General features: G+C 39.3%; 1 protein-coding gene across 1 annotated transcript; it reads left to right on the forward strand.

The window, feature by feature from the left end:
* Nucleotides 1-3,385: 3,385 nt before the first annotated feature.
* LOC125481561 (spastin-like) lies at nt 3,386-24,691 on the forward strand (the record flags this gene model as incomplete). Its single annotated transcript, XM_048593281.1, has 4 exons — nt 3,386-3,789; nt 10,424-10,507; nt 22,944-23,027; nt 24,609-24,691. Coding segments are annotated over exons 1-4 (573 nt in total), but the record flags the coding sequence as incomplete, so codon positions are not given.
* Nucleotides 24,692-25,000: the final 309 nt, after the last annotated feature.

A 25,000-nucleotide genomic window follows, 5' to 3' on the forward strand; every position in this document is an offset into this window, starting at 1 on the left:
GCAGATAAATGGGACTAGTTTTGTTTGGGAAATTTGGTTGGCATGGACGAGTTGGACCGAAGGGTCTGCTTCCATGCTGTATGACTCTGACTCATGGACTATGAAGCATTTTGGAACAATGTGGCTGCATGAAAAGCTACCATATGAATGAAAGTCATATATTTTCTTCATAAATAATTCAGTATCTGTTTGCTAATATGCCACAGACCATTTCAACTGGGATTAAACATCTATCAGGAAATTCAGAAAGGATTGAACGTTAGATATACCACTGTGTTTATTTAGAGTGTGTGATTTTTCAGAATAAACACTAGATAAAACAATAAGCAACCATTATGTCAATTTGATTGAATTAAACTCAAACTTCAAAACTGAAATTGATAGAGTTTGTAATCCAAGGATATCGATACTGTTATATACATATATAGATATCCAATGATGTATATATGATATACAAGATAAGCCAAGGGTTACACTACCAGTTAAGGACAGAGTATGATCTAATTGAATAGCAAACTAAGCTTGAGTCGTTTACTTCTATTCCTATGTTCTTTCCTAAGGAAGGATAGCATGGAACAAGGCCATTTGGCCTATTGTGCATGTGTCAGAATTGTTCCTTGCATTATAACATTAGTTGATGTTTACTTTACTCCATAGAGTAATAAGGAACTCAGATGAGGACAAGCAGAAACATTACTTGGCTTTTCAGGCATCTGCTATAGCCTCAACACTTCCAAAGCATTTTTGAAGATTAAAGTCCTTCCACTGGGTCTAATCATTTGATGATGTGTTAGTGCAAACAGAGAATGATAATTCTGGATATGTGCGAAACAATTACTATGCTTAGCTTAATGGTCAGGTAGGGTCAGTTAGTTCAGTTAATTAGAGCATGATGTTTAATAATAGCAACTGTGTGGGTTCAGTCCCCCTACTAAGTAAGGCCTGCATCTTCTACTAGCTCAGTCTATGAGTCATGATTACCAACTCTTGGACATTGCCCGAACAGATAGAGTAATATAGCTGTGCAATATCAACTCTGATCAGTGTGAAGGTGTAACTGGAAAGTTGTAAATCTAATTAGTGTGTTGAATCAGAAAATGGCTGAGTTTGATGTTACAAAAGTTAAGCAATTTAGATTGTTTTTCATTTGATTTCTAAATACTGGCCACCATACATGCAGCTATGGTAATATGGTCATATGCATTTGGTATTTGAAAGAAAAGGGAGTTTAAAATGTTAATTGTTTTAAAGACGCAAATGATTAAATTTGAGATTAACGACACATGCGTTGCACCAAACTTGTAAACATTAGCACAGAGAAAGGAACCCAGCAAACCCAGGAATTATTTTGAATGATAGCTGAGTGTCAAACCCAGGAACAGCAGCTTGATCAAATATTCACTATAGTCCTTGATTGACAACACAGTTATTATGAGTCTGCAGCAGCAATTTCCAAAATTTGGTTTGCGTCCCCCAGTGAGTGCTATGTTGGCTCCGGATATTTGCGCACTGTGTCAGTCTAGGCCTAGGTCAATAGAGATTGTGAGTGTTAGAAAATCTAGGAGGTCATACAGCTGAACTAGGAAGGCTTCAGACTTTACTGTGTTTCTGCTACTTTCAGCGATTTGTACAAGATCTTTACCCTGGGATAATGATATTGCTTTGCACACACTGGCAATCTGGCCAGAAGGGTGGACTGTGAGGGACGGAGTGGGTGGGGAAAGTTGGTCTAGTAAGAGAGATTGATTACTACATGTGGAGGGGGAGGAAGTAACACTGGTTACAGTATGTGGGGGAGGAAAGAGGGGCTGATTACAATGTGTGGGGTGGGGAAGAGGGCTGTTCACAGTGTGGGGGCCAAAGAAGAGGGGCTGATTACAGTACATGGATTGTTAAGTGCAGCTGGTTACAGTGCACCAGGATAGAGACAGGAATGTGAGGGGTGGGGAGAGGGCCTGATTACTATGTCTTAGGGTGGGGGAACTGTTTGGCGTTTTGCTGAGTGTTCTGTCATTGGGGCAAATGGAAAGCTTGGCTGCCCCCTCCCTAAGTATATGTGATATCAATTTAGAAAATATTTTAAGGGCATAGATATTTTTAATCAAATGGTAACTGGGGTAATGCTCAAATTTTCATGATTATATACTGAATATTATCATGCCACTTCCTTTGCTGATGTTTGTGGTAATATTAATTTTCAAAAAAGGGAATTGCTTTGAAAAATAGTTTGGGAAACACTGGTCTCGATTTTCATTTTGTGGGGACAAACAGCAGTCTGAAGCCAGCACAGAAACTAAGCTCCATGCATTGCTTTTCCATGTATGAAATGAACAGACTTGTTTTCAAATAACTCAAGGAGAAAAATCTTTCTTGTTTTAATATCTCAATGACAAAACTGTATGGAATTACTTTATATTATGTTTTGCGCGGGATAGTGACTTGCTAACCTTTTGTTAAATACTGGACTCAAAACATTGGCTCTGTTTCTCTCTGCATAGATGCTGCCGAACCTGCTGAGTTTCTCCAGCATTTTTTGTGTTTGTTTCAAATTTCCAGCATCCTCAGTATTTTGCTTTTATTTGTTAAACGCTAGTTCTTAGCTTCAGTCCGTCCCTTAATGACAGAGCTTGTACATTGAATCTATTAATGCGGTTGTGGGTTGGTTGATTGATCCCTGATTTATTTGAGCAATAGGCAGGAAAAATAGTGCAAGATCCAGTTCAGAAAATGAGCAGTAAATCCTTGAGAATCCTACTTTTAGATGTTTAGCTAATGGTATGACATACCTCTGGAGCAGGTGGGACTTGAGTATGGGCATTCTGGCCCAGAGGTAGACACTACTGCTGTAGCACAGTGCTGAATTTGTAGAATATTTCTTCAATACACAGCAATAATTTCTGTGCACTGTATTTAGCACCACTAATATACTAAAGAAATATAAATGCACGTCTTTTTTTTCTTTTACTTAACCCTACTCATCTATTCACACACTCAGTGTTTCATATTTCTTTCTCTTCATTCTGCTTCATGCCTTACAATTCAGTTGCTACCTGATCTTCACTTGCTCTTTACCGAGTTCATTGTTTGTTTTCCGGCGTCGTTGGTCTCCTTTTCTCTCCAAACTGTTTTTTTGATTGGCTGCTAATCTGTAATCATTTTCACTGCTGAAGAAGGGAGGATGTTTGGTATGGACGCCTTTCCCATCTGTTTCTGCACAGAGCTGCCTCACCCACCAATGGTTTGTTTTGATTGACGGGGAGGCAGCAGTCCTGGACTCTGATTGGTTAGTTACCGCACGGGGAATCTCGGAACTTCGTGATTCTATTGGATAGCTAGTGAAGTGCCCGCCTTCTGATTGGATGGAGGCCCGGCTGTCCGCACAGCTGATTGGAGGGTCCCTGGACAATGCGGAGTGGCCGGGGCGCCTGCGCTATGCCTGTGGGTGATGGCGGACAGAGGGCGGGTGGATGAATTCTCCGGGTGGCCGAGGCAGAAAGAAGAAGGGTCCGGCGCGAGTATCGCCCGACGGCACCAGCGACAGACTCTCTCTCCACAAGCGGAACCTTTACTACTTTGCGTATCCTCTGGTCGCCGTTTTCAGCTTCCTGCGCTTCCTGGCCTTCCACCTTTGGCTCTTTTTCGCCTACGTCTGCCAGCGCCTGGCCGCGATGGCATCGCGCAAGGCAGCCCCGGCCGTCACCACGGCCGAACCCGAGCAGATCCGCCAGTCCCACAAACTCGCATTCGACTACATCTCCACTGCTCTCAAAATCGACGAGGACGACAAAGGTAAGCAAGGTTCTCCGCACTTAAAGCGGGCTGGTCGGGGGAGAGCTTTTGATGGACAGTTGCAGGGGTTGTTGGGTCAGCGCCCTGCCCCTTTGACCCAGGTGAGAAACCAACGGATAGTGTTTATTTGCAATGTTAGTGTGCGTCACATTGTAACTGTCTGGCGTTGTAATATAATTGTAATGTTTTATAATAGATTCTGTACTAGAATATTAAATTTATGTGATTCATTGTGACATTGTAGTGCAGCAAGTATTATATTTATAGTTCACGTTGTAATGTAGTGTTATTGCACTACATCTCGCATTGTGTATATTACCATGTTTTGATGTTGTAGAGTAACGTGATACTTTTCGCAGTACATTGTAATGTATTTCTTGCCTTACTGCCATGATGTAGCACTATATTGTGTGCCTCTGTCATGTGATGTTGCGTGATAATGTGTATACTTTACTATGTTACATGGTGCTGCTTTGAAATGTGTTTGCATTGATCTGTGTGCTACACTGTAATGTAGTGTAAGCCTTACAGCATCACAGAATAAGGCACCAAGTGAAAGCATGATGTGTACGACTGATCTCAAGGAAAGTGACTCTCAATGAGCCAGTGAGTTTTGAGATGCTGACTTCCCTTATTACAACGTCCAGCCAAAGTCCAAGAACATTGACTACTCAGCTTAATCAGATTGGAAAAATTCTCAAAGCAAAGCCAAAAACAAAAAGGTGGTTTGCTTTCTAACAGTTTTGCAACAAATTAGATAAAGATTAGGACATACATGCAGGATTAAAGTAGAAACTGAACAATCATTAAAAGATATTTTTTAAACACTCTTTAAAAAATATAGAATGATCATCATGATAAAGAGCAAATGACATTTCAAACTTGTAAAACTATATTTTTTTCAGCACTGAGTTTATGCAGCAATATTTATGACTCAGTACAAGTTAGCAGCACTATGACATTTCCTGCAACAAGATTCTGTGATTTGACAGTTCAGTGGGCTTTACGGTAAGAATGGTACCTGTAGTGTACAGAATCTCTCAGATGACAGAATCAAAATTAGGGTTCATTTCCAGTTTTCATTGTCTCATCACAGGCTAGGGTAGAACAAAAGTGTCCAAACATCTGGTGCATATTTGCCTAGTTTTTTGAAGCAAAGGAGAAAAATGAGGATGAGATGCTGAAAACTGGAGTTTAAGTTGGTGGACTGAGAGACTTTGTACACTACAGCTGCTGGTCTGTAATGTTCAGCACATTTAATTAGATGCTGCATGGAGTAAATTCCTGCATTAAAATAGAGAACTTTAAAAGACAGTAAGTTCTTGTTTAAAATTTTTGCATTGCTGGAAATCGGTGCTTTAGGTGTAATATTGAGTTAGATTCTATAAAATCTTCTGAAAAAAACACTAACACTATACACTGCAAGTTGAAATACTTTACATTGCTAGATTTCTGAGAAATAACTTCTCAAATGTTTTTCAAAAACTTTTTTTCTTATAATACCTCCTGCTTGCTGCTAATCATGCTTCTCAAACCTCTTGGTCAGTGCTGTTTCTTCACTTACCTGAGCCTCTGATGTTCCCCATCCTGCCTAAATTTCTGTTTGAGACCTAGCTGACAATGGAGTTCTGATTTTTTTTTTAATGCTCCAGCTTGTCTCTTCCCATTCCTGAACATTTTCTGTGCCTGTGGCTTCTAGAGATGAGTGGCTCTTACAAGAGACTGGAAGATCAGCTTCAACAATCACTTAAAATAAAACATGGATTATACCAGTCCCAACCTGGCACATCTGCACCACTGTGGCCTGCAATTTTGCTTTTGCTTTTGCTTTTGCTTTGGATTGAATCTAGCTCTTGAATAAAAAGGCATGTTCAGGAGACAGAAGCAGTGAGAGGTGGGGTCAGGAAGGGGGAAAAGCCACAAATCAAGGGTTGGGCAAGGAGAGAGGCTGCACGTCAGCGGCTTGAAGAGAAAGAGCATCCTAATGTTGAAGGATCGGACATAGAGATTGACCCCATGATGCAGGATTGGGGAAGGGGTACAGACCATGAGTTACAGAGTTTAAGTCTAAGAAGCTACTCCAAATTGGAGCTAATTGGTGTGTCAGAATTCACTGTGATCTCGAATCTCATGATACTCAGCAAACTAGTTGCCCCCAATAACTTAGCTTTATTTTGGTTCAGCAGTGAGAAATGGGGCAACATTAAACAAGGAATTACTGTATTTATTAGATGTAAATATGTCAGCATATCCTGAGGTTGTTTAAAACTGTTGCTGTTAACAGGTTGACTTGTGCTCCAGCTGCAAAAATGGATAATGGAGCCTACTGACTTTCTGTGCCTCAGCTTTGTAACCTTTGTTTTGTCTCTGAGCAATGGTTTAAATGTCTCCACCTAGTAAGCTGGTAAGGTTTGAATTGAAATTTTTTGTGTGCAGCTCATGACATGATGTAAATGGACAAGCACTGTATTGTAATTATTGGGCAGTGCTTAATCCTTAACGAATACCAGAAACAGATGACCTGCTCAATTTTCACATTTCTGTACATGGGACCCCATTGTGTAACTTGGTGCTAAATTCCCAGCATTGCAGTAGTATCTGTGCTTCAAAAGTACTTGATTAGCTTCACGGTAATTTAGGATATCCTCAGTTTGTGTGAGGAGCTGTAGCAATCGATGTCCTTCTCTTATCCATATCTTGTATGTTAACTACGTACATGACTACTGTAATTGGTAAGTGAAAGAGCAGAACTAACCAAAGATAATAACGAAATTGATGTTAGTTTACTTCCATTTTCCAACTGGTATAGTACCAGGGTAATTTTGCTAGAACTCGGACTATGCCGCAGTTTGGTTTTATATTAAACCCTATGCTTTCCGTTACAATTTCTTATTCCACATTTTAAAAACCGAAAGAACTGCGGATGCTGTAAATCAGGAACAAAAACAAAGTTGCTGGAAAAGCTCAGCAGGTCTGGCAGCATCTGTGAAGGGAAAAACAGAGTTAATGTTTCAGGTCTGGTGACCCTTCCTCAGAACTTCCTTATTCCACATTTAGTATTTTTTTTCATCAACCTGTTCAAACATGTTACATTGCACACATCTGGAGCAGGTGGGTCTTGAACCCAAACGTTCTGGCCCAGAAGTAAACCCATTATCACTGTGCCACAAGAGTCCTTTTATTTCATGTTTATTATGAAAACATTTTCTGTAAATTTCTAATGTAACGGCATATCCCTATCAGTGCCACGTTATTTTGGAAAATGCATTTAGAGCATGAGGCATTCACAAAAGTGTTTTTTTCTTATTACAGTTGTCATAAGAATCTATAATATCACTGGGGAATTTTTTTTACATGAAGACGAATGGATACTGAGGTAATAGCATGTTGCTTGCTTTGAGAAAAATAGTTGAAAAATTGAATTAGTTTTTTTGTTGGAACGATTGTCATATGATGGAAATATTTAAAATTGAGAGAATGGATAGGTTTGATAGCAGATTATTTCAAATAGTTGAGAGAATTATATATTTAGAAGGCCGGAATAATGTCATCAGGCAGATTTGGAAGACTTTGTGGTTGCCTTTAAGAATGTATAATTGAGACACAAATTTTTAATGTTGAACAGTAGAACAAAGGGAAATGAAGGAAAATGGATTTTGAGGCATGTGGGGATAGCGTGTAGCTATATTTTTAGAATGATTTGCTTTTCAAAAGCAATGGACTGGCGGGTCCAGATTACATCTGAGTGGACTTGTCTAGTTATCCCTTGCCATCTAATCTCACTTCATTGCAACACCATTCTGCTCTAGACTTTCCACATCTCCAAGATCATAGACAGGTATGTGATTAGGGAGAGAATGCCAGGATTTTGACTCTGACAGTGAAGGAATGGTGATTTATATTTCCAAGTCAGGATGGTGAGTAGCTTGGAGGGAGACTTGGTGTTTTGGTGATGTTCCCATATATCTGCTGTCTTTTTCCTTCCAGATGGAAGTGCTTATGAGTTTGGAAAGTTCTGTGTAAGTTTCTTTGAATTTCTGCAGTACATCTTGTCGATATTCACACTGTTAGTGGAGTGTCTGCATGTTGTGCCAATCAAGCAGGATGCTTTGGCCTGGATGGTGTCAAGCTTTTTGGTGTCCTTGGAGTTGCACTTATCCAGGCAAATGGGAAGTTTTCCATCATTATTCTGACTTGTGCCTTGTAGATGACAGGCTTTGGGGACTTGGGTCGTGAGTCATTCACTGCAACATTTCTAGCCTCTGACCTGCTCTTGTAGCCACTGTAGTTATATGGTGGGTCCAGTTGAGTTTCTCTTCATTGATCACCCCCACGATGTTGATGTTTCTGTTTCAATGATGGTAACATCTTTGAATCTCAAGGGGTAGTGAGTAGATTCTCTTATTCTTCCACCATCAGTCACACAGTAGCTACCAATGTCCATCATCTGGAATCTGTACTGCAGCAATGAGCCAAGACTCCTTCGACAGCCTCTCAAGTCGCACACCATTCTTACATAGAAATATATTGTTCTTAATTATCCCAGATCCTTCTATTGCTGTTGACCATGGCTGAGGCAATTACCCATGTTATAAAATGGAGAACTGCTGATTGAATGTGAGGCATTGTGGGACCTGATCAATTGGATCACATTCCTGTAATTATTCAGTTACTGCAGCCACAGACCTTAAGTTTACTTATGAGGGCTTGCCGTTTCGGTGTACAGGCAAGCACATTGAGTAAATGACTGCTAGAAGAAACAAGCCAGGCATGTGGCTGAGATAAGGAAATTCTGAGCACGATATTCATTGTGAAGGCACAGGAACAATTGATAAGATGTCTGGTAAATATCATGATGTAGCGTTGTCCACAAGCTGATCATGTAGCCACATGATACCTGATTACTAATTTGATTGGACATGTATGTAATCAGTTAATACTGTGCTCGGTTTGGCTGAAGCCAGGATGGGCTAAAATATAAGATGTGTACGATTTCCTTTATTCAATGGAGAAGCGCATAGTGAGCCCAGTGACTTGCTCCCCACCAGTGTGAAATAAATCACTTGATGATTGGAATGGACCTGGGTGCTGAGTGATCTCTTTTAGCAAAAAATGACTTGACACTTTCAAATCCTGGAACTTCCTACTTAATGGTAATGTGCAACCCCCGTCACCGAATGGACTGAGGCATTTTGAGACAGCAGTTAACCATAACTTTCTCAAGGGTAAATAGGAATGGGAAATTAATGAAGACACTTCTAGTGATCTGCATGTTCCATGAGCAAATTTTAGAATTAGTCACCTGAAGACAGCCTTTTGCCTTGACTCTGTGTGCATGTTCCTAGGACTTTGACCAGCATACGGTCTAATTAATTGAAGCTGATTCCATTGGGACTTCATGTTCAGAGCTGCAGTCATAATACAGGATGGAACGTTTAGAGGCTTGGCTGCCTCAGACTACTCCATTTGTAAAGTTCTCATGTTTTGAACACTGTCCTATGTTGCTACATCACTCATTTTATGAATGAGAAGAGGGATATAGATCAAAAATGTTAAAAGTCGCATACAAATATATAATCTCAAGTCACTTGAAGATCGGCTGTGGTCCTTTTTTGCTTTCCCTCCAGCATTGTTTACATCTTGACATTTTATGCTTTCTTGCCAGTAATTTTTTTTTTGTGCATAACATCAAGCATCACAGGCCACATACAGCAATTAGTGTTCCTATTAATTTATATACATCTTGTGGAGGTGCTGGTATTGGATTGGGGTGGACAAAGTCAGTAGTTGTACAACACCAAATTATAGTCCATCAGGTTTATTTGAAGGCACGAGTTTTTGGAGCACTGCTCCTTTATCAGGTTAAGTCAACTTGGCCAGTCAAGACTTCACCTGACAAAGGAGCAGTGCTCCGAAAGCTTGTGACTTCAAATAAACCTGTTGGACTATAACTTATACAGTCATAAGTCGCATGACACTATGTATCAACCTGAAAGTTATAAATATACTTCTGTTTTCTTTTGAGTGATGTATCCATCATACTTTTTAGTCATACTTTTCATATCTCCAGACACTTTCTCTGAGATGCTCTTGAGAGTAAGAAGCGGAAATTAGCATAAATGGAGGGACCCAAGTCTCATGGGCTGATCGGTGAGGCTCTGTGGAAGTTTGCTGTTTGGGTATCCTGTCCACTTCTGTGGACTATTAGATTGGATCAGTCTTTGCTTAAAAGTGCGTAAATGGCTGCATCAAGTTTGTCGCTTTTAGCAACTGTGTAGCATCAGTCGGGTTACCGGTGCATGTACTTGTGTATCCATTGTAATCAATGCCTTGATTCCTTTTCCATTACTTTTGCACAAAAAGTTCTTAACCCTAGATTTGTATAGTCCTGAGCGCATGCTCTGGCACAATACAAGTTTAACTGAACAATGCAAGTGATTATACAGATGGGGTAACTTTTTTCACTGTTCACGTGGGCTTACATGTCGCATATTACAGAAATGCTGGTGACAGTCGTCATAGAAGTATAAACTGCAAATTGTGTTCAATCCGGAAAATGACCTAGGTAAATTTAATGGTGTTATTTTGAGTATTTGTGGGCAGTGGCAGTCATTCTGTTCCTTTCCTTCAACAGGACAGAAGGAGAAAGCTGTGGAATGGTACAAGAAGGGGATTGCAGAACTGGAGCATGGGATTGCAATCCAGATCTCTGGATCAGGTAAGGCATGCATATTAACAAATGCTAACCTGTTGCTGTAATGAATGAGGGTGCAAAGAAAATAGATGGTTTGAGTTGTCTCCCCAAGTGGCTTGGAGGTCAAGTAAGATTCAAAGGGAATAAGCAGTGGAGAGGAAGTTTTGAATGGCTGACTGCTGGAAAAACCTTGGCACGAGACTGGCACAAGTGTTCAGTTGTCTTGAATAACTTAATTTAATCTGGATGGAAACTGTATATTTGTCAATAGAATATTACTTCAAATCAGAACTTTGTAGCTATTCTTCTAAACATTAGGCACCTTGTCACTTCAGAATTGTTGCCTTCTCCATGCTACCTCAGCACTACATAGTGCTGTATCATCTTTTGTTTTTGTTTTTTTTTTATTAAGTTGAACGTTTGTGACCAGGAGTCCCCATATCATGCAACTTGTACAGAGGAAGTTCTGACAGTCCCTCAGTGGTGATTAACAGAGGAGATGATCCATAGTGGACAGCTCCACTGTGAGCAGCCAGTGGTAGTTAAGTTGACAGTGGCAGAGAATAATGGGGGTCCTCTGTATGCAAGTGTGAAATCTAGCCTTTGAGTCTGAATGTCCATGGGTTTGAAATAAAAGTTTTTTTTTTAGAAATGGAGTAGGACATTCAATCGATTTGAGCTTGTTCTGCTTTCAGTAAAATCATAATTGATCATTTGCTTTACTTAACCTATTCTGTCTAAATCTCGTAAGCCTTGACTTTTCTTATTGAAAAATCTGATGACCTGTGTCTTGAATTTACTCAAACTGAGCATTCCCAGCCCTCAGCTAAAGAATCTCAAAGATTCATAATCCTCTGAGTAAAGGAATGTTTCCTTGGTGGATTAGTAGTCAACCTGTTATCCTGACGCTGTAACACTCCCCATCTAAGGGAGACATTATCCTAGTGCTGACGAGCCTACTTAAGGGTAATTTCTCCATTCCAGGATTCTAACCCAGTGAATCTTGCATGCAAGGAAAGTATATCCATTCTTGGATAAGGAACCCAAAACTGTTTACAGTACTCGTGATGTATCCTGTCCAATGTCTCAATTGTAATAAAGTTGTTTTATTTTGTTGACTGTTTTGTTAAAATGGCTAATGTAACATTTCTTATTGCTTGTTTGCCTGCCTGCCTACTGTTAATTTGGTCATTTGTGTACAAAGACATCCAGCTCCCTCTGAAGAGGGATAAACACTTGTATTTCTCAATTTAATAAATATTCTGCTGTTCTAACTTCAAGTTTTTCTACATTATGCTCTTTCTCGCCCACTCAGTTAATCTGTCACTTCACAGCCTCTTTGCCTCCTCCTTAAGTCTCACTTTCCCATTTAGTTTAGAATCTGCCAACTTGGATGCATTACACTCGTTCTTTGATATTGATTGCATTTGGCTGAGACCTAAGCACTGATTCTTGAAGTATCCCACAAATTTTATAGCCTGCTACCTGAAAATGATCGTTTAATTCTTTTTGAGAGTCACCAAAAGACAGAAAACAGTCTGGGGTAATATGTTGTTGCTAATCCCGTGGGTTCAAACTTTGTTTAAATGCCCACATCATCGGTTATTAGCAAAATTTTTTTAAAAATCCAAAAATATCTTTTCGTTTCTTGCTTCTTTACCCTGCTGGTCACAAACTCAAACAATTCTAAAAGATTTGTGAAACACAGTTTGCCTTTTCATAAAAATCTGCATTGATTTTGCTCAGTTATTATAATTTTCCATGTGCCCTTAATAATAGATCCTTAGTGTTCTGTTTACTACTAACTATAAGATGACTGGTCCCTAGGTTCCTGTTTTCTTTCTCTGATTTGTTGAACAGCAGTGGTATGTTTGCTCCCTTCCAATCTGTAAGGATAATTCTTTGTGTTTATTTATAACACTCTTTCAGCGTGCATACACGCCCACCCATCCATCCAGGTTGTAATCCATCAGGCCCAGGGGACTTTGTCAGCTTTTAGTCACATAATTTCCCCAGCATTGTTTATTTGCTAATGTTAAATTCTCTTAAGTTCCTCAATCTGCCTGTGTTCCTTGCTGCTTCTGGAATTTTTAATGTGTCTTCTATAGTGAGGTTAGTGACTTTGCCACTTTCTCATTTCCCATTTTAATCTTTGTTTCTTCTGCCTCTAAGGGACCCAAATTTACTTCGCTAAACTCTTTCCTTGCCCACTGAAGTTTTTACATGCCTTTTTTAATGTCTTTAACCTATTCTGACTGTCTTGACCAATTTCTTAGCTATCCTTTCATTCCACCCCCAATCCTATTTCCGGAGGATTACTCCCCTTTTTGACAAAACTATGAACCTCTTCCTATAATTTTGTTAGCCATGATTGAAACACTTTTCAATGAAGCTTTTATTCCTTAAGGAAATGTACATTAATTGTGAATAAACTGTCTAAATGTGAACTGTTGCTTATCTACTCAATCATTTAATCAAGTTTCAGATTTTTTGTTTAGAAATTACCCTTGCAGCAGCTTGGTTTGCTTTGTTTGGATTTAAGACCCTAGTTTCGGCCTTAACTAAATGACTGCCTTTAAATTGGGTTGTGGTCAAGATTTGAGCACGTCAGCTAGTCCAGTTGTACTGTAAAAGTGCAACACCGTCAGAAACATAGTATGCTTGAGAATTAAATTGAGGTTTAATCTCCGGCATAGATAATCTCATTCTATTCAATTTCATTGAAAGAACGAGATTTAAGATGAGGCCATTATTTATCCCTGAGCTATCTTCATATTGTCTTTCAATTTTCATAGCATTTTGTAGGACTATGCTGTATTCACATTGAGTGCTACATTTCCCAACATACCACTGACTTCCAGTATGTCTTCCAAGCTCTTAATTGGTTATGAAGACTTTAGTCTAAGGTCATAGAAGGTTGGAATGTAATTTCATTCATTCTTACAGTTATGGAACTATACTAACTTTTTCTTGGATTTTGTCATGAGACATATTTTGAGGAAGTTGTTTTGCACTGTGTACAATTCTAGTTGCCCTCTTATAAGAAGGATATTATTAACTTGGAAAGAGCAGAGAAAAAATTACAAGGATGTTACTGGGACTGGAGGATTTGAGTTATGAGGAGAGGCTGGCTAGGCTGGGACTTTTTTCACCGGAACGTAAGAGGTTGAAGGGTGACCTTGTAGAGGTTTATAAAATCATGGATAGTGTGAGTAGCAAAGGTCTTTTCCCTAGGATAGAGGAGATCAAAACAAGAGGGCATATTTTTAAGGTGAGGAGAAAGATTTAGAAGGGTCCTTAAGGGCAACTTTTTTTTTCTCTTATTGTGGTTTGTATGTGGAATGAACTGCCGGAGGAGGTGGCAAATACAGATACAGTCACAACATTTAAAAGACTTGGACAGTACATGAATAGGTAAGATTTAGAGGGATATGAGCCAAGTGCAGGCAAATGAGATTAGTTTAGTTTGGGAAACTTGGTTGGCATGAATGAGTTGGACCAAAGAGCATGGAAAGAGGCCCTATGACTCTGACTTCCAAATTCAAATATGATGCATCGTATAATGGTTATTCTTGTATGGAGTTTACTTGTTATTAATTCTCCCAAGATCTTCTCTGGAAGAAAAAAAAACTTGTGCCCTATAAATTGATATTCTTTATGTTGCTAAATTGCTATATTCATAACTTAAATAACCTTTCAACATAAAAATATAAAAGAAATATGCTACCTCTTTCTACATACCTTCACATCTTCCACCTTCTCAAATCTTTGGGCTTGCTCCTCCCTCTCGTCTGAAATGGCCTAGCAAGCTGCTCGGTCTGTGGGCAAAAGACGCAACTGTGGATGCTGGAATTTAGAAACAAATACAGAAACTGCTGATAAAACAGCAAGTCTGGCAGCATCTGTGGAGAGAAGACAGTGTTCACATTCTGAAGAAGGGTCACTGAACCGGAAATTTTAACTCTACTTTCTGCCCATAAATGCTGCCAGACCTGCTGTGTTTTTCAAGCTTGTGGGCACAAACTTGAATTTGGAACAGGTTGGAAGGAGTCAACCTTCCACGTTAAAGTTATTGATATTTATTACCTTGGCTGCTCAAATGACATGATCTGATTTGATGGCTTTCTGCTTGGAACTGTATCTGTAGAACAACTGTCTATTATTTTAAAGACAGATAACAAAATTGAATCCTCATGTGACAGAGATGTTTAAAAGTCTGTTTTTCTTTCCCCAGAAGAAATTGCCGTGACAATTACATTCCCTGTGTTGTGTGAGATGCATCAGCTGAGCTTGGATAAGGGAAACTACCATCAATCGATGGAGATCCATTCATATTTGTCTAACACAATAAGTTTTAATGTTTCTGTCCATGGTTAAACAATTGGACAAGCCAACTGGAAAACTGTTGTTCTTCTGTTGATGGTTCAACCTTAAAGGCACAAGGAAATTTCTTAATGGCTGTGAATATTCATACTTAATTTGCTTAAGATTCAGGTGTCTAGAGCTTGAAATTCCGAAGATCATGTTTGCAGTGGACTTCTTAACAATTTTTGTGTTCAGAATTTTAGTGTATTGACGAAGTCCATAATATACTGGAAAATGAATAATGGAATGGTGTAACATGGTTAAAGCTGAATGGCCTCCCCTGTTCCTGTGTTTTAAATAGACTTGAGAAGTGATTGAAGCATTTGATATATTCTTCATTTCTAAGAATCTGATTATGGCAAAGGTACAAATTTCAGAACCATCATTCCCTGCAGGATCGCTCTGTTGTTGTTGCTTATTTTAGAATATAGTTACTGAAGTCAGTTGTTCACTGTCTCAAGACTGTGTTCCATTCTATTCATCACTCACTTCAAATCCATATCATCTGATGTCTTTATTTAACAAAATTCCACATTTATTTGCAATGCCACTGCAAAGTGAAGCGTTGCAGTCCATAGGTACAAAAGTCAGTTACACTTGACTTTGGAAAAAGCAACTGTTTGTTGTACCAGAATTTGCTACAAGCAGGAAACGAGTAATCAGAGCGCAACAATTTCTTGCACTAAATGTTCAATGACACAAAATCTGGGAAAGGAACAATAATCAATTTTGGAACCCCTTTGCAATTTGGTGCTTCCATTAACTGCTAATTAGCTTTGAGTTACAATCTTAACATTGCATAGCAGCTCTCTAGCATCCAGGCTGATGATATACTACCCTTTTTATGAGAGAAATTGAGCGTAAAAGTAAGGATGAGATTGTGTGCTTGGTTGGCTCACTGAGCTGGTTCGTTGTTTTTCTGCAGGTGTTTCATTACCCTGCTGGGTAACATCATCCGTACAGCCTCCGATGAAGCGCTGTTGTGTTTTCCTGCCTGTTATTTGAACTTTGGCATCCATTGAGCTGGATTACCTCACTTCTGGTTTCCCTTCGCAGTGGAGTGTATATGGGGTCAAGCTCTGTATTTGTTGATGGCTTTCTTCGTAGAGCACCAGGCTTCTAGGAATTCCCGTGCTTGTCTCTGCCACACTCCATGAAGAAAGCCATTAACAAAGACATAGAGGTCGACCCCATATACACTCCACTGCGAAGAGAGACTTTGGAACTCTGCCTCAGAAGACAGTGGGAAGGGTCTCATTGAATATTTTAAAGACAGGTTGTTTCTTGTTAGATAAAGGAATCCAAGGTTGTTGGGATAGATTGTAATATGAAGTTCAAAACAAACAGATCAACCATAATCTTACCGAATGACAGTAGAGATTTGAGGGACTGAATGGTTGACTTCTCCTAACTTTTGTATTAAAAAGATATGTCGCAGTAAACTGTAAGCTTTGCTTAAAATGATCTTAAACCCTATATTTGCCAGCATGGACTCCAGAGGCAAGAATACAAAGTATACACTGTCCAGTGCTAATGGTTTATTAGAGTTTGCTTCAAGAGCATTTTGATTTCCAGAGATTCGGTAATAAATTATTTGCCCTGAAGAAACTGTTGGCCTTAAAGAAGAACATATATTTACATTGTGAAAGTTATTGCTAGGATACCTTTCAGCACTCGGCAGCTAAGAAGCACTATTGAAGTATAATCACTGTCATTCCATTCAGACCCATTACCACTGGTGTCCACTGGGATCATCTACAATGCCCTCATTTCTCAACCACCTGTTTTTCCCCCTTTTTCATCCAAGAAAGCAATATCAATTTCCACACATATGGTTGTAATCCAACAAGACTTTGACCCCTGCACTGTAACTGATTTGTTATTGCCAACTCCTAACATCCCATTCTGAGTGAGCGGATATTTTTTCAACTACATGTTGGGAAGGTTAAAGGCATTGTCTGAGCCCCTTCTGAAAATTTTAGTTCCTTGCCACTGGTTATTGCCTCAGGCTGAGTCGAATTATTTGCAACACTTGCTTTCTATTCAACCTTGAACTGAGCTCCTGACCAAATTTTCTTTCAATCAATATGACATCGGGTAGGGATCAATAGCATTGTCTATCTTTGCCTTAGTTTAGTGCAAGTTAATGCCTTTATTCACACCTCTGGTATCTCTTGACTGTTTTGGAGCACACTTAGCTGACTCTTCATAAATATGAATTCCTCCGAAGTTCTCTTAGCCATATCCAAAATTGCCCATCATTCTTTCGCCCTACACCCTTGTGTCCACTGACTTACTGGGCTCCCAAACTGGCAATGCTTTGATTTTTAAAATGATTCTCATCTCATACCTCTGGTTGTCCCTGCCTATTTTGTGATCTCCTTTGACTGTACAACCTGTTGAGAACCCTGTATTCTGTCATTTAACGCGCGCTCTTCGTTCCTGTCTGCCTCTCTCCACCTCCGCCTGCCTGTCTGAAAGTTTCGAGTCTTTGCAGCTCCTCCATAGAGAACAGTGGAGGCAGAATGACTCAACATCAAGATAAAGGTACGTGGATTCCCTGATGACTCGAGAGGCTATGGTTGTTGGAGCTAGGCAAGAATGTTGAGTTGAACAGTAGAACAGGCTTGAGGGCCTACTCTTGTTCTTAATTCATAAGCTTGTGTTCTGGACTATTCTCAGCATGTGTCTGACATTCGTTTAAGATTGCTGATTCCCAGAATCATAATCCTTGTACGTCTTTGTGATTTCCAGCCTTGCCTTCCCCATTGATGTCTGATCTGGCTTTCTGAAAAACAATTCCAGTCAACTTTCAATTTGACCAAAACTTGGCCACCCATTCTAAAATCCCACTAAAGGTTCGAGCTGCCCATCCTCCAGTGCATTGATTTCAAGAAACACATCTTAATTCGCTGTCATATCTCAACTGTCTAGCATAGCAGATGAAAAATAACATTGGAAGATGTAATGTAATCCACTTTGGGGGGGGGGTGGTGTAATAGTAACATTGAATAATTATTCAAATAGTGAGAACTTGCAAAATATTGACATTGAGGAGGACAGGAGTGTCCCAGTATAAGTTAACCCCCAGGAACTGCAAGTAATTGGGGATGTAAATGGAGTGTTAATGTTTTTTAGTTTTAAAAGATTAGTGTGATTGTGAACAAGTCTAACTGCAAGTGTACAGGCTCTTGGTGAGACCACACAAAGAGGCTTGACAGTGATGCTGGAAGGATACTTCTCCTCTCTTAGAAGTAAGGGACTGAAACTAAGTAATATTTCTTCACTCAGGTTGTGGATCTTTGAAATTCTTGATCCCAGAGAGCTGCGAATGCTCTTTCATTAAGCATATCAAGAATGAGATTAAGTTTTTTAGCTACTGAGGAATTTAGAGATATCAGGATAGGGTAGATAGGCGAAGTGAAGGTTGAAATCCGACCATGATCGTGTTCGTTGGCAGAGCGGACTTGAAACTCCAAATGGCTTACATCAGCTCTTATTTATCATGTTCTTTATTACGATGACTTTTTTGGAGCTAATGATCTGCCTGTCATGCCATCTTTTCCACCTTAGCTTAATCCCCCACTTAAGGCCATTACTCTTTCCCATCCTCATTCACCTTCTATGATCTCGTAGAATCATAGTTGTACAGCACGGAAACAGGCCATTTGGTCCAACCAGTCCATGCTGAACATAATCCCAAACTAAACCTGCCTGCTCCTGGCCCATATCCCTCCAAACCTTTTCCTATTCGTTTACTTATCCAAGTGTCTTTTAAACATTATAACTAAGCCTGCATCCTCCACTTCCTCAGGAAGTTCATTCCACATGCAAACCATGTAAAAGCTTTGCCCCATGTCTTTTATAAATCTCATGTCTACTCCATCAAACTCGGGCACAAACACTAATGGGCATCTCTGGTTTAATTGCTGACTGCTGAATTTGTCTGGACCTCAAAAAAAAAAAAAACAAAACCCCTTTTTTATCTGACAAAACTACTCAACAGTCCTGGGTAATCCTGGAATGGAAAGACAGCTCTTGGTTTCTTTGCAGTGATCTTTTTTTAAAAAAAAAAGCAATCTTTTCAGCCATCAGGGAGGAAATTCTAGGATTTTGACTGAAGGAATGATGAGATATTTCCAAGACAGGACTTGCAAGTGCTAGTGTTCTTATGTATCTGCTGCCTTTGTCCTCCTAGATCTGAGTTGTGAGTTTGGAAAAAATTCTGTCTTAGGAGCTTTGAATTTCTGCAATGCATCTTGTAGGTGGTGCACGCAGCTGCTATTGAACATCACTGGTGGAGAGTGCGGACGTGGTACCAGTCAAGTGGCTGCTTTGGCCTGGAATGTGTCAAGCTTCATGAGTGTTGTTGCAGCTGCACTCATCCAGGCAAGTGGGGAGTATTCCATCACACTCCTGACTTGTGACTTTATAGATGGAGGATAGGCTTTGGGGAGTCAGGAACTGAGTTACTTGCTGCAGGATTTGGAGCCTCTTTGTAATCATGTATTTATATGGTGAGTCCAGTTCAACTTCTGGTCAGTGGTAGTCCCAGGATGTTGTTGATAGGGGAGTTAGTGATAATAACACCATTGAATGTTAAGGAACAATGTTTATCTTGTTTCTCATTAGAGATGGTCATTGCCTGGCATTTGTGTAGCACAAATGTTATTTTCCAGTTTTCAGCCTAAGCCTGGATACCAGCCCTGTCTTTTGCATTTGGACATGGACTGCTCCAGTATCTGAGGAGTCACAAATAACGCTGAACATCCCCACTTCTGACCTTTACGACGGACAGAAGATTGGAGCAGCGGGAGAGGGTTAGATTTAGGAGACTATCCAGAGGAACTGCAGAGAAGCTGAAATGACTAACCTCCAACAACCACCACCATCTCTCATGTGCCAGGTATGACTCCAACTAGTGGAGAGTTTTCCCTGGTACCCAATGATTTCAGTTTTGCTAGGGCTCTTAGATGACCCACACAGTCGAATATGGTCTTGATGTTAAAGGCTGTTACTCTCCCTTCACCTCTGGAATTCAGCTCTTTTGTACATGTTTGCAATAAACCTGTAATCAGCTGAGTGACCCTGGTGGAACCCAAACTGGGTACCAGCAATCAAGTTATTGCTGAGTAGGTGCTGTTTGATAGCACTGTTGAAGACTCCTTCTGTCACTGTCTTGATGATCAAGAGTAGACAGATGAGATAGTAATCAACTGGGTTGGACTTATCTTTTTGTGTACTCAGGACATACCCGAGTCATTTTTCACATTGAGTAGATGCCGGTGTTGTAGCTGTACACAACAACTCACCTAGGGGCGTGTCAAGTTCTGAGTGAATCGAATTGTCTGCAGACTGATCTCCATGATGCTGGGGACCTCTGGAGAAGGCCATGTACATGTCATATTAATGAGACCATTCACTACCAAAAGAGAGGTCTGTTGGAAACTTGCAAATATAAACATCTGAATCTGAAGTTACCACTGAATGCAATCGGTCAGTTGACAGTTTGGGTCGTTAAGTTCTTCATAAATTAGTGTCCAGCTTTGGAACTATGTTAACGATTGTAAGGAAGTGTGTGAATATTCCAGGTACACATGGAAAAATAAGTTGTCTATTAATTCATGTGAGATAATTAATAGTATGAGTCTCAATCAATATCTTTTTAGAAAAGTTACTGATAATGGTTTAAAAGAAAAGCAGTGATGTTCAATTCAAAATGAAAGGTAATGAAGTAGCTGGGGGTATCGTAGAGTGCAGGTAGGGTTCGAAGATGGAAATTGCTTCGAACCAAGAACGACAGGGTGCCCAGAATAAAGATTTTCCTGGCATTGAAATTAGTTTGCACCCAAACATTCATGGGAACCATAATGTGATAAATGAGAGATCATCATCAAGCTTGTAGACCAATTGTCAGGCAAAATGATCACCTAATGTGTTATGTTCCATGTCATGGTGCCTATTTCACCAAAGATAGATAATGAAAGACCACCCTATCATAGTGTGCAAAGCACACTATTCTGTGTAGCGATTTGAGTCTGACTTTGGAGTACAGACCTAATTAATTTTTTTTTTTTTTTTTTTTAAAAGAAATGTTCAATCCTTTCTCCAAGTGTTGCCCATTGGGGTTTATCTTCAGTTCTTACTACCATTCTGTCCGACGAATTCACCTCTCTGTCTCAATGACCTGTGACTTAAAAAATGTGTCATACCATGTTATGGAGTTGGGTTGTTTACAGAGCAATTGTACTGTTTCGGAAAATTTGAACACTGGATGATTCTCTATTCCCTGGAGCTTTGAAGTGTATAAAATAACTAATGTACTTGATTGAGAGATTTTTCCATGTACGTGGGTCCAGAACTAGGGGTCAGAATTTTAGAATTAAAAACTTACTGACTTAGCCTAAAGATGAAAATTTTCTTCACACAAATTTTATGAACATTTGAACTCTAACTCCATGGGTCTTCAGGTGCTCATTTGATGAGTATACATAATTTAGAGATCAGTGTGTTTTTCTGCACTTTTAGTAGAGTGGGCTTGATTACCCTATTTCTTATGTTATTTTAACTCTGTTAATAATTTAATTTTAATGTATTGTGCTTAGCATTATGGAGCTCATAATACAAGATGGGGTATTAAAGAAACAGTAAAGTCACAAAATCATAGAATCCCTACAGTTTGGAAGCTGGCCATTCAGCCCATCTAGTCCACACCAACCCTCCAAACAGCATCCCACCTAGACCCACCTAACCCTGTAACCCTATATTTCCTATGGCTAATCCACCTAGCCTGCACATCAGTGGTCACTATGGGCAACTTAGCCTGGCCAATCCACCTCACTGCACATCTTTGGACAAAATGGAGGTTATCCTCTCGCTTCTTACATGTGGATGTTAGTGTAAAAGATTCATCAGGGTATGGCAGCTAAGAAGTGAGCTTGTCATGGACAGTGAAGGAATTAACCCTAATCCTTTATGCATTAGCTGGTTTACCTCTTGTTAAATATACAGTGGAAGTAACTGTTTCATGAAGTGGTTCTAAAAAGGCAGATTAATGTAAAGCTGAGACCTGATGGCTTTATATCCTGGAAAGTCTCTGGAAATGAAGGTTTTATTTTCCAGAATTGTGCAGACAGATAAAGTGTGCCTGAAGACTATAAAGTAACAGTTGTGACTGACCTCTTCAAAATAAGTAAGATTTAGAAAATTATTGGCTCCTTTAGTGTTTCTTCTGATAGCTCAACTGGTTGATCAATAATATATATGATGAAATTGCTAAACAATTGGAGAGATGGGAGCTAATCAAGATTAAATTTCAGGGATTTCTAAGAGACAACTCCTTGCCTGACCAGCCTTTTTAAAAATAAATAAATAAATAAATAAATAAAAAATTGCTTGAACGATTAAGGAAGGTGAGTGAAGGCAATGTGGTGGATGTGGATTTTTCTTTTTCAAAAATCGTTTGGTAAGGGTGCCTATGAAGAAATTATTACAGCACAGGAACTAAGGTCAATGTAGCCAACACAGCTGGAGATGGTTTGAAGATAGAATGTAAACAGGTACAGTTTAAAGAAAATTTCTTTGCAAAGATACCAATTGAAATACAGGAGCAGATATGCTATGTGTAAGTACACATACTGTTAAAGGTGGAAATGTAGATAGAGGAAAACTGAATTCCTGCTTTTGTGTCTGTAGGCACAGAATGCAAAAGAAAGGTAGGAATTTTGAATTTATATACAAGTTTAATTAGGTAGCTCAGAGTAATATGTGATGTTCTGGGCTTCTCTCCCAGAAAATAAAGAAATGTAAAGGTAAATAGTCACAGCAGTGGTGGCTCTTATTGAACATTTTATTTTACTTAATATTCACAATGTCCTTTCAGAGCTAGTCAATTTCTCATTGTCCACAGTTTCCTAATTGCCTAAGGTTGTATACAACTGTGATGCTTGAGCAGCCTGCATATATTCTATATTAATTACATGTTGATGTGTTATCAACAAGTGTTACCTAAGTGTTATGTAACAGTAATTCTCAACATGTTTGTTTGGCTTTGTCTTTTTAAAAAAAAATCCAATATTGATCTCGTCCCTTCCAGGTGAGCAGATTGAGCGAGCCAGGCGTCTACAGAGCAAAATGACAACCAACTTGATTATGGCCAAGGATCGTCTGGAATTGCTGGGTGTGTAATACTTGAGCTCTTTAAAGAAAAAAAATGTTGATTTTATGGGTCAGTGACTGGCGGTTTATAAATAGATTTATCTTACAATGACTTCAATTGAGTATGGGTTGCATGCACTAATCCTGTATACCACGAAATATAAACTATTAAGGGTAATATAATAAACGTCATTAATGGATTTGACAGAGTACATGAAGAAAACTATTTTCTGTGTTGCAAAGTCCAGAACAAAGGGATATAACTTTTAAAATTGTTAGACTGTTCAGGAATTGATGTGAGGTGGTGTGCATAAACTGAATGCCCGCACGCTAACACATGCAGCTTGAGGCTGAATTGTAAATTTCAGAACTGAGTTTGATCATATTTTTTTTTTTTCTTGAATAAGAAGTGAGGTATGGAACTGTGGTGGCAATAGTTAATACAAGACCAACTCTGAGCAAATTCACTGGTGGAACTAGCTCAAAGGTCTGAATAGCCACCTCCTGTTTCTGTTTCTCCATCCTGTTTTTCTTCCCTCGTTATTGTTTTCTTTACTCTTTTATGGTTGCATTGAAACCCCTGTAATCCCCATTAATTGCTTTACATTAGTTCTATCACTATCAGTCCTTCACTTTGCATTCCTTCATGTCACCATGCTCTTGTTTCACCTGGGAAAATGGCATCCTGCATGCCAAGCTCCTATCCATCAGTGTTATCTTTCCTTTTTACGTGTGTAACAACTGCCAAATGTACCATAGGGAAGAAAACTTGCCTGATCCTCATCCACAAAGCCTTTTTGTGATTCCAGTCCAGGCTGACATTGTTAACTCTTAGCTTCCCTGATACAAATCAGTGGGTGGTTAAGGGATTTGCAAAATGCCAGTGACAGTCATTAACTGTAGTCAACCTCCATTCTTCTATGCATCATAAGGATATGCTTCAAGTAAGCATTTGAAGGTGGAGTATGTGGAACAGTCTTTATTCATTTACAACTTGGGTGTGTTATGAATCAGACCAAATCCCCTCAAAATATTTCAAGGAATTAGCCTAACTCTAACTTTTGTCTTAATTAAGGGCAGGTGTAAGGCACTATGTATTCCAGATGCGACTACTTGGTCAAACTACTAGGCTTTAAACAAAACAAAATTTATTCTGCACTACAGTTCAAATATAAACAAAAGAAAAATAGGCATAACTTTAACTGTTAAAATACTTGTAGTAGTTCAATCTCTATTATTTTATCAATTGTTCTAATATAGCAACACTTTCAGGAGAAGGAACTCTAGCAGAAGAGAGAGAGAACTCAAGCTTTTGTAGCAGCAGAGAGCCATATCTAGTAGCTTCAACTCCAAAAACTCTAACTTAACTGAAAGCAAAACTAAATCCTGGGTTTGCGAGCCTGATTCCACCCACTCATGCTTATTTTGTCTTTTTTTTTTAAAACCCCAAAGCTATTTATTCTGCTATTCTTGGAGCAGGCACCTCATCGTCAGGTTTACAACACCTCTCCAAGAAAAACAGGACAGAACAAATCCTTCTTAAAGGCACAAATCATCACAGGTGATTAACCTGTGTTGTAAATGTGTTTTTTTTTGTTTCCAGTTCGATCTTTCAAGCTCTTGGAAGAAGTATTGAAAACCATGCTTCCAGTTCCTGAGTCCTTTGATAGTAATCTGTTTGCTCAAGTAGTTGTAATAGTCATAGAGCACAGAAACAGATCCTTTGGCTCAACTTGTCCATGCTGACCAGACATTCCAATCTGATCTAGTCCCATTTGTCAGCATTTGGTCCCTCAACCCCCTCTATTCATGTTGATGGCTTTTAAATGTTGTAATTGTATGCAAAACCACCACTTCCTTTGGCAGCTTTTTCCTTGTACACACCACCCCTTGTGTGAAAAAGTTACCCCTTGGATCCTTTTTAAATGTTTCCTGTCTCACCTTTAAACCTCTAGTTTTGGATTTCCACACCCTATGAAAAAGACCTGGCTGTTC

Source organism: Rhincodon typus, unplaced genomic scaffold (genome assembly GCF_021869965.1).
Source record: "Rhincodon typus isolate 14 unplaced genomic scaffold, sRhiTyp1.1 hic_rhity00002605, whole genome shotgun sequence".
NCBI classification, from domain to species: Eukaryota; Metazoa; Chordata; class Chondrichthyes; order Orectolobiformes; family Rhincodontidae; genus Rhincodon; species Rhincodon typus.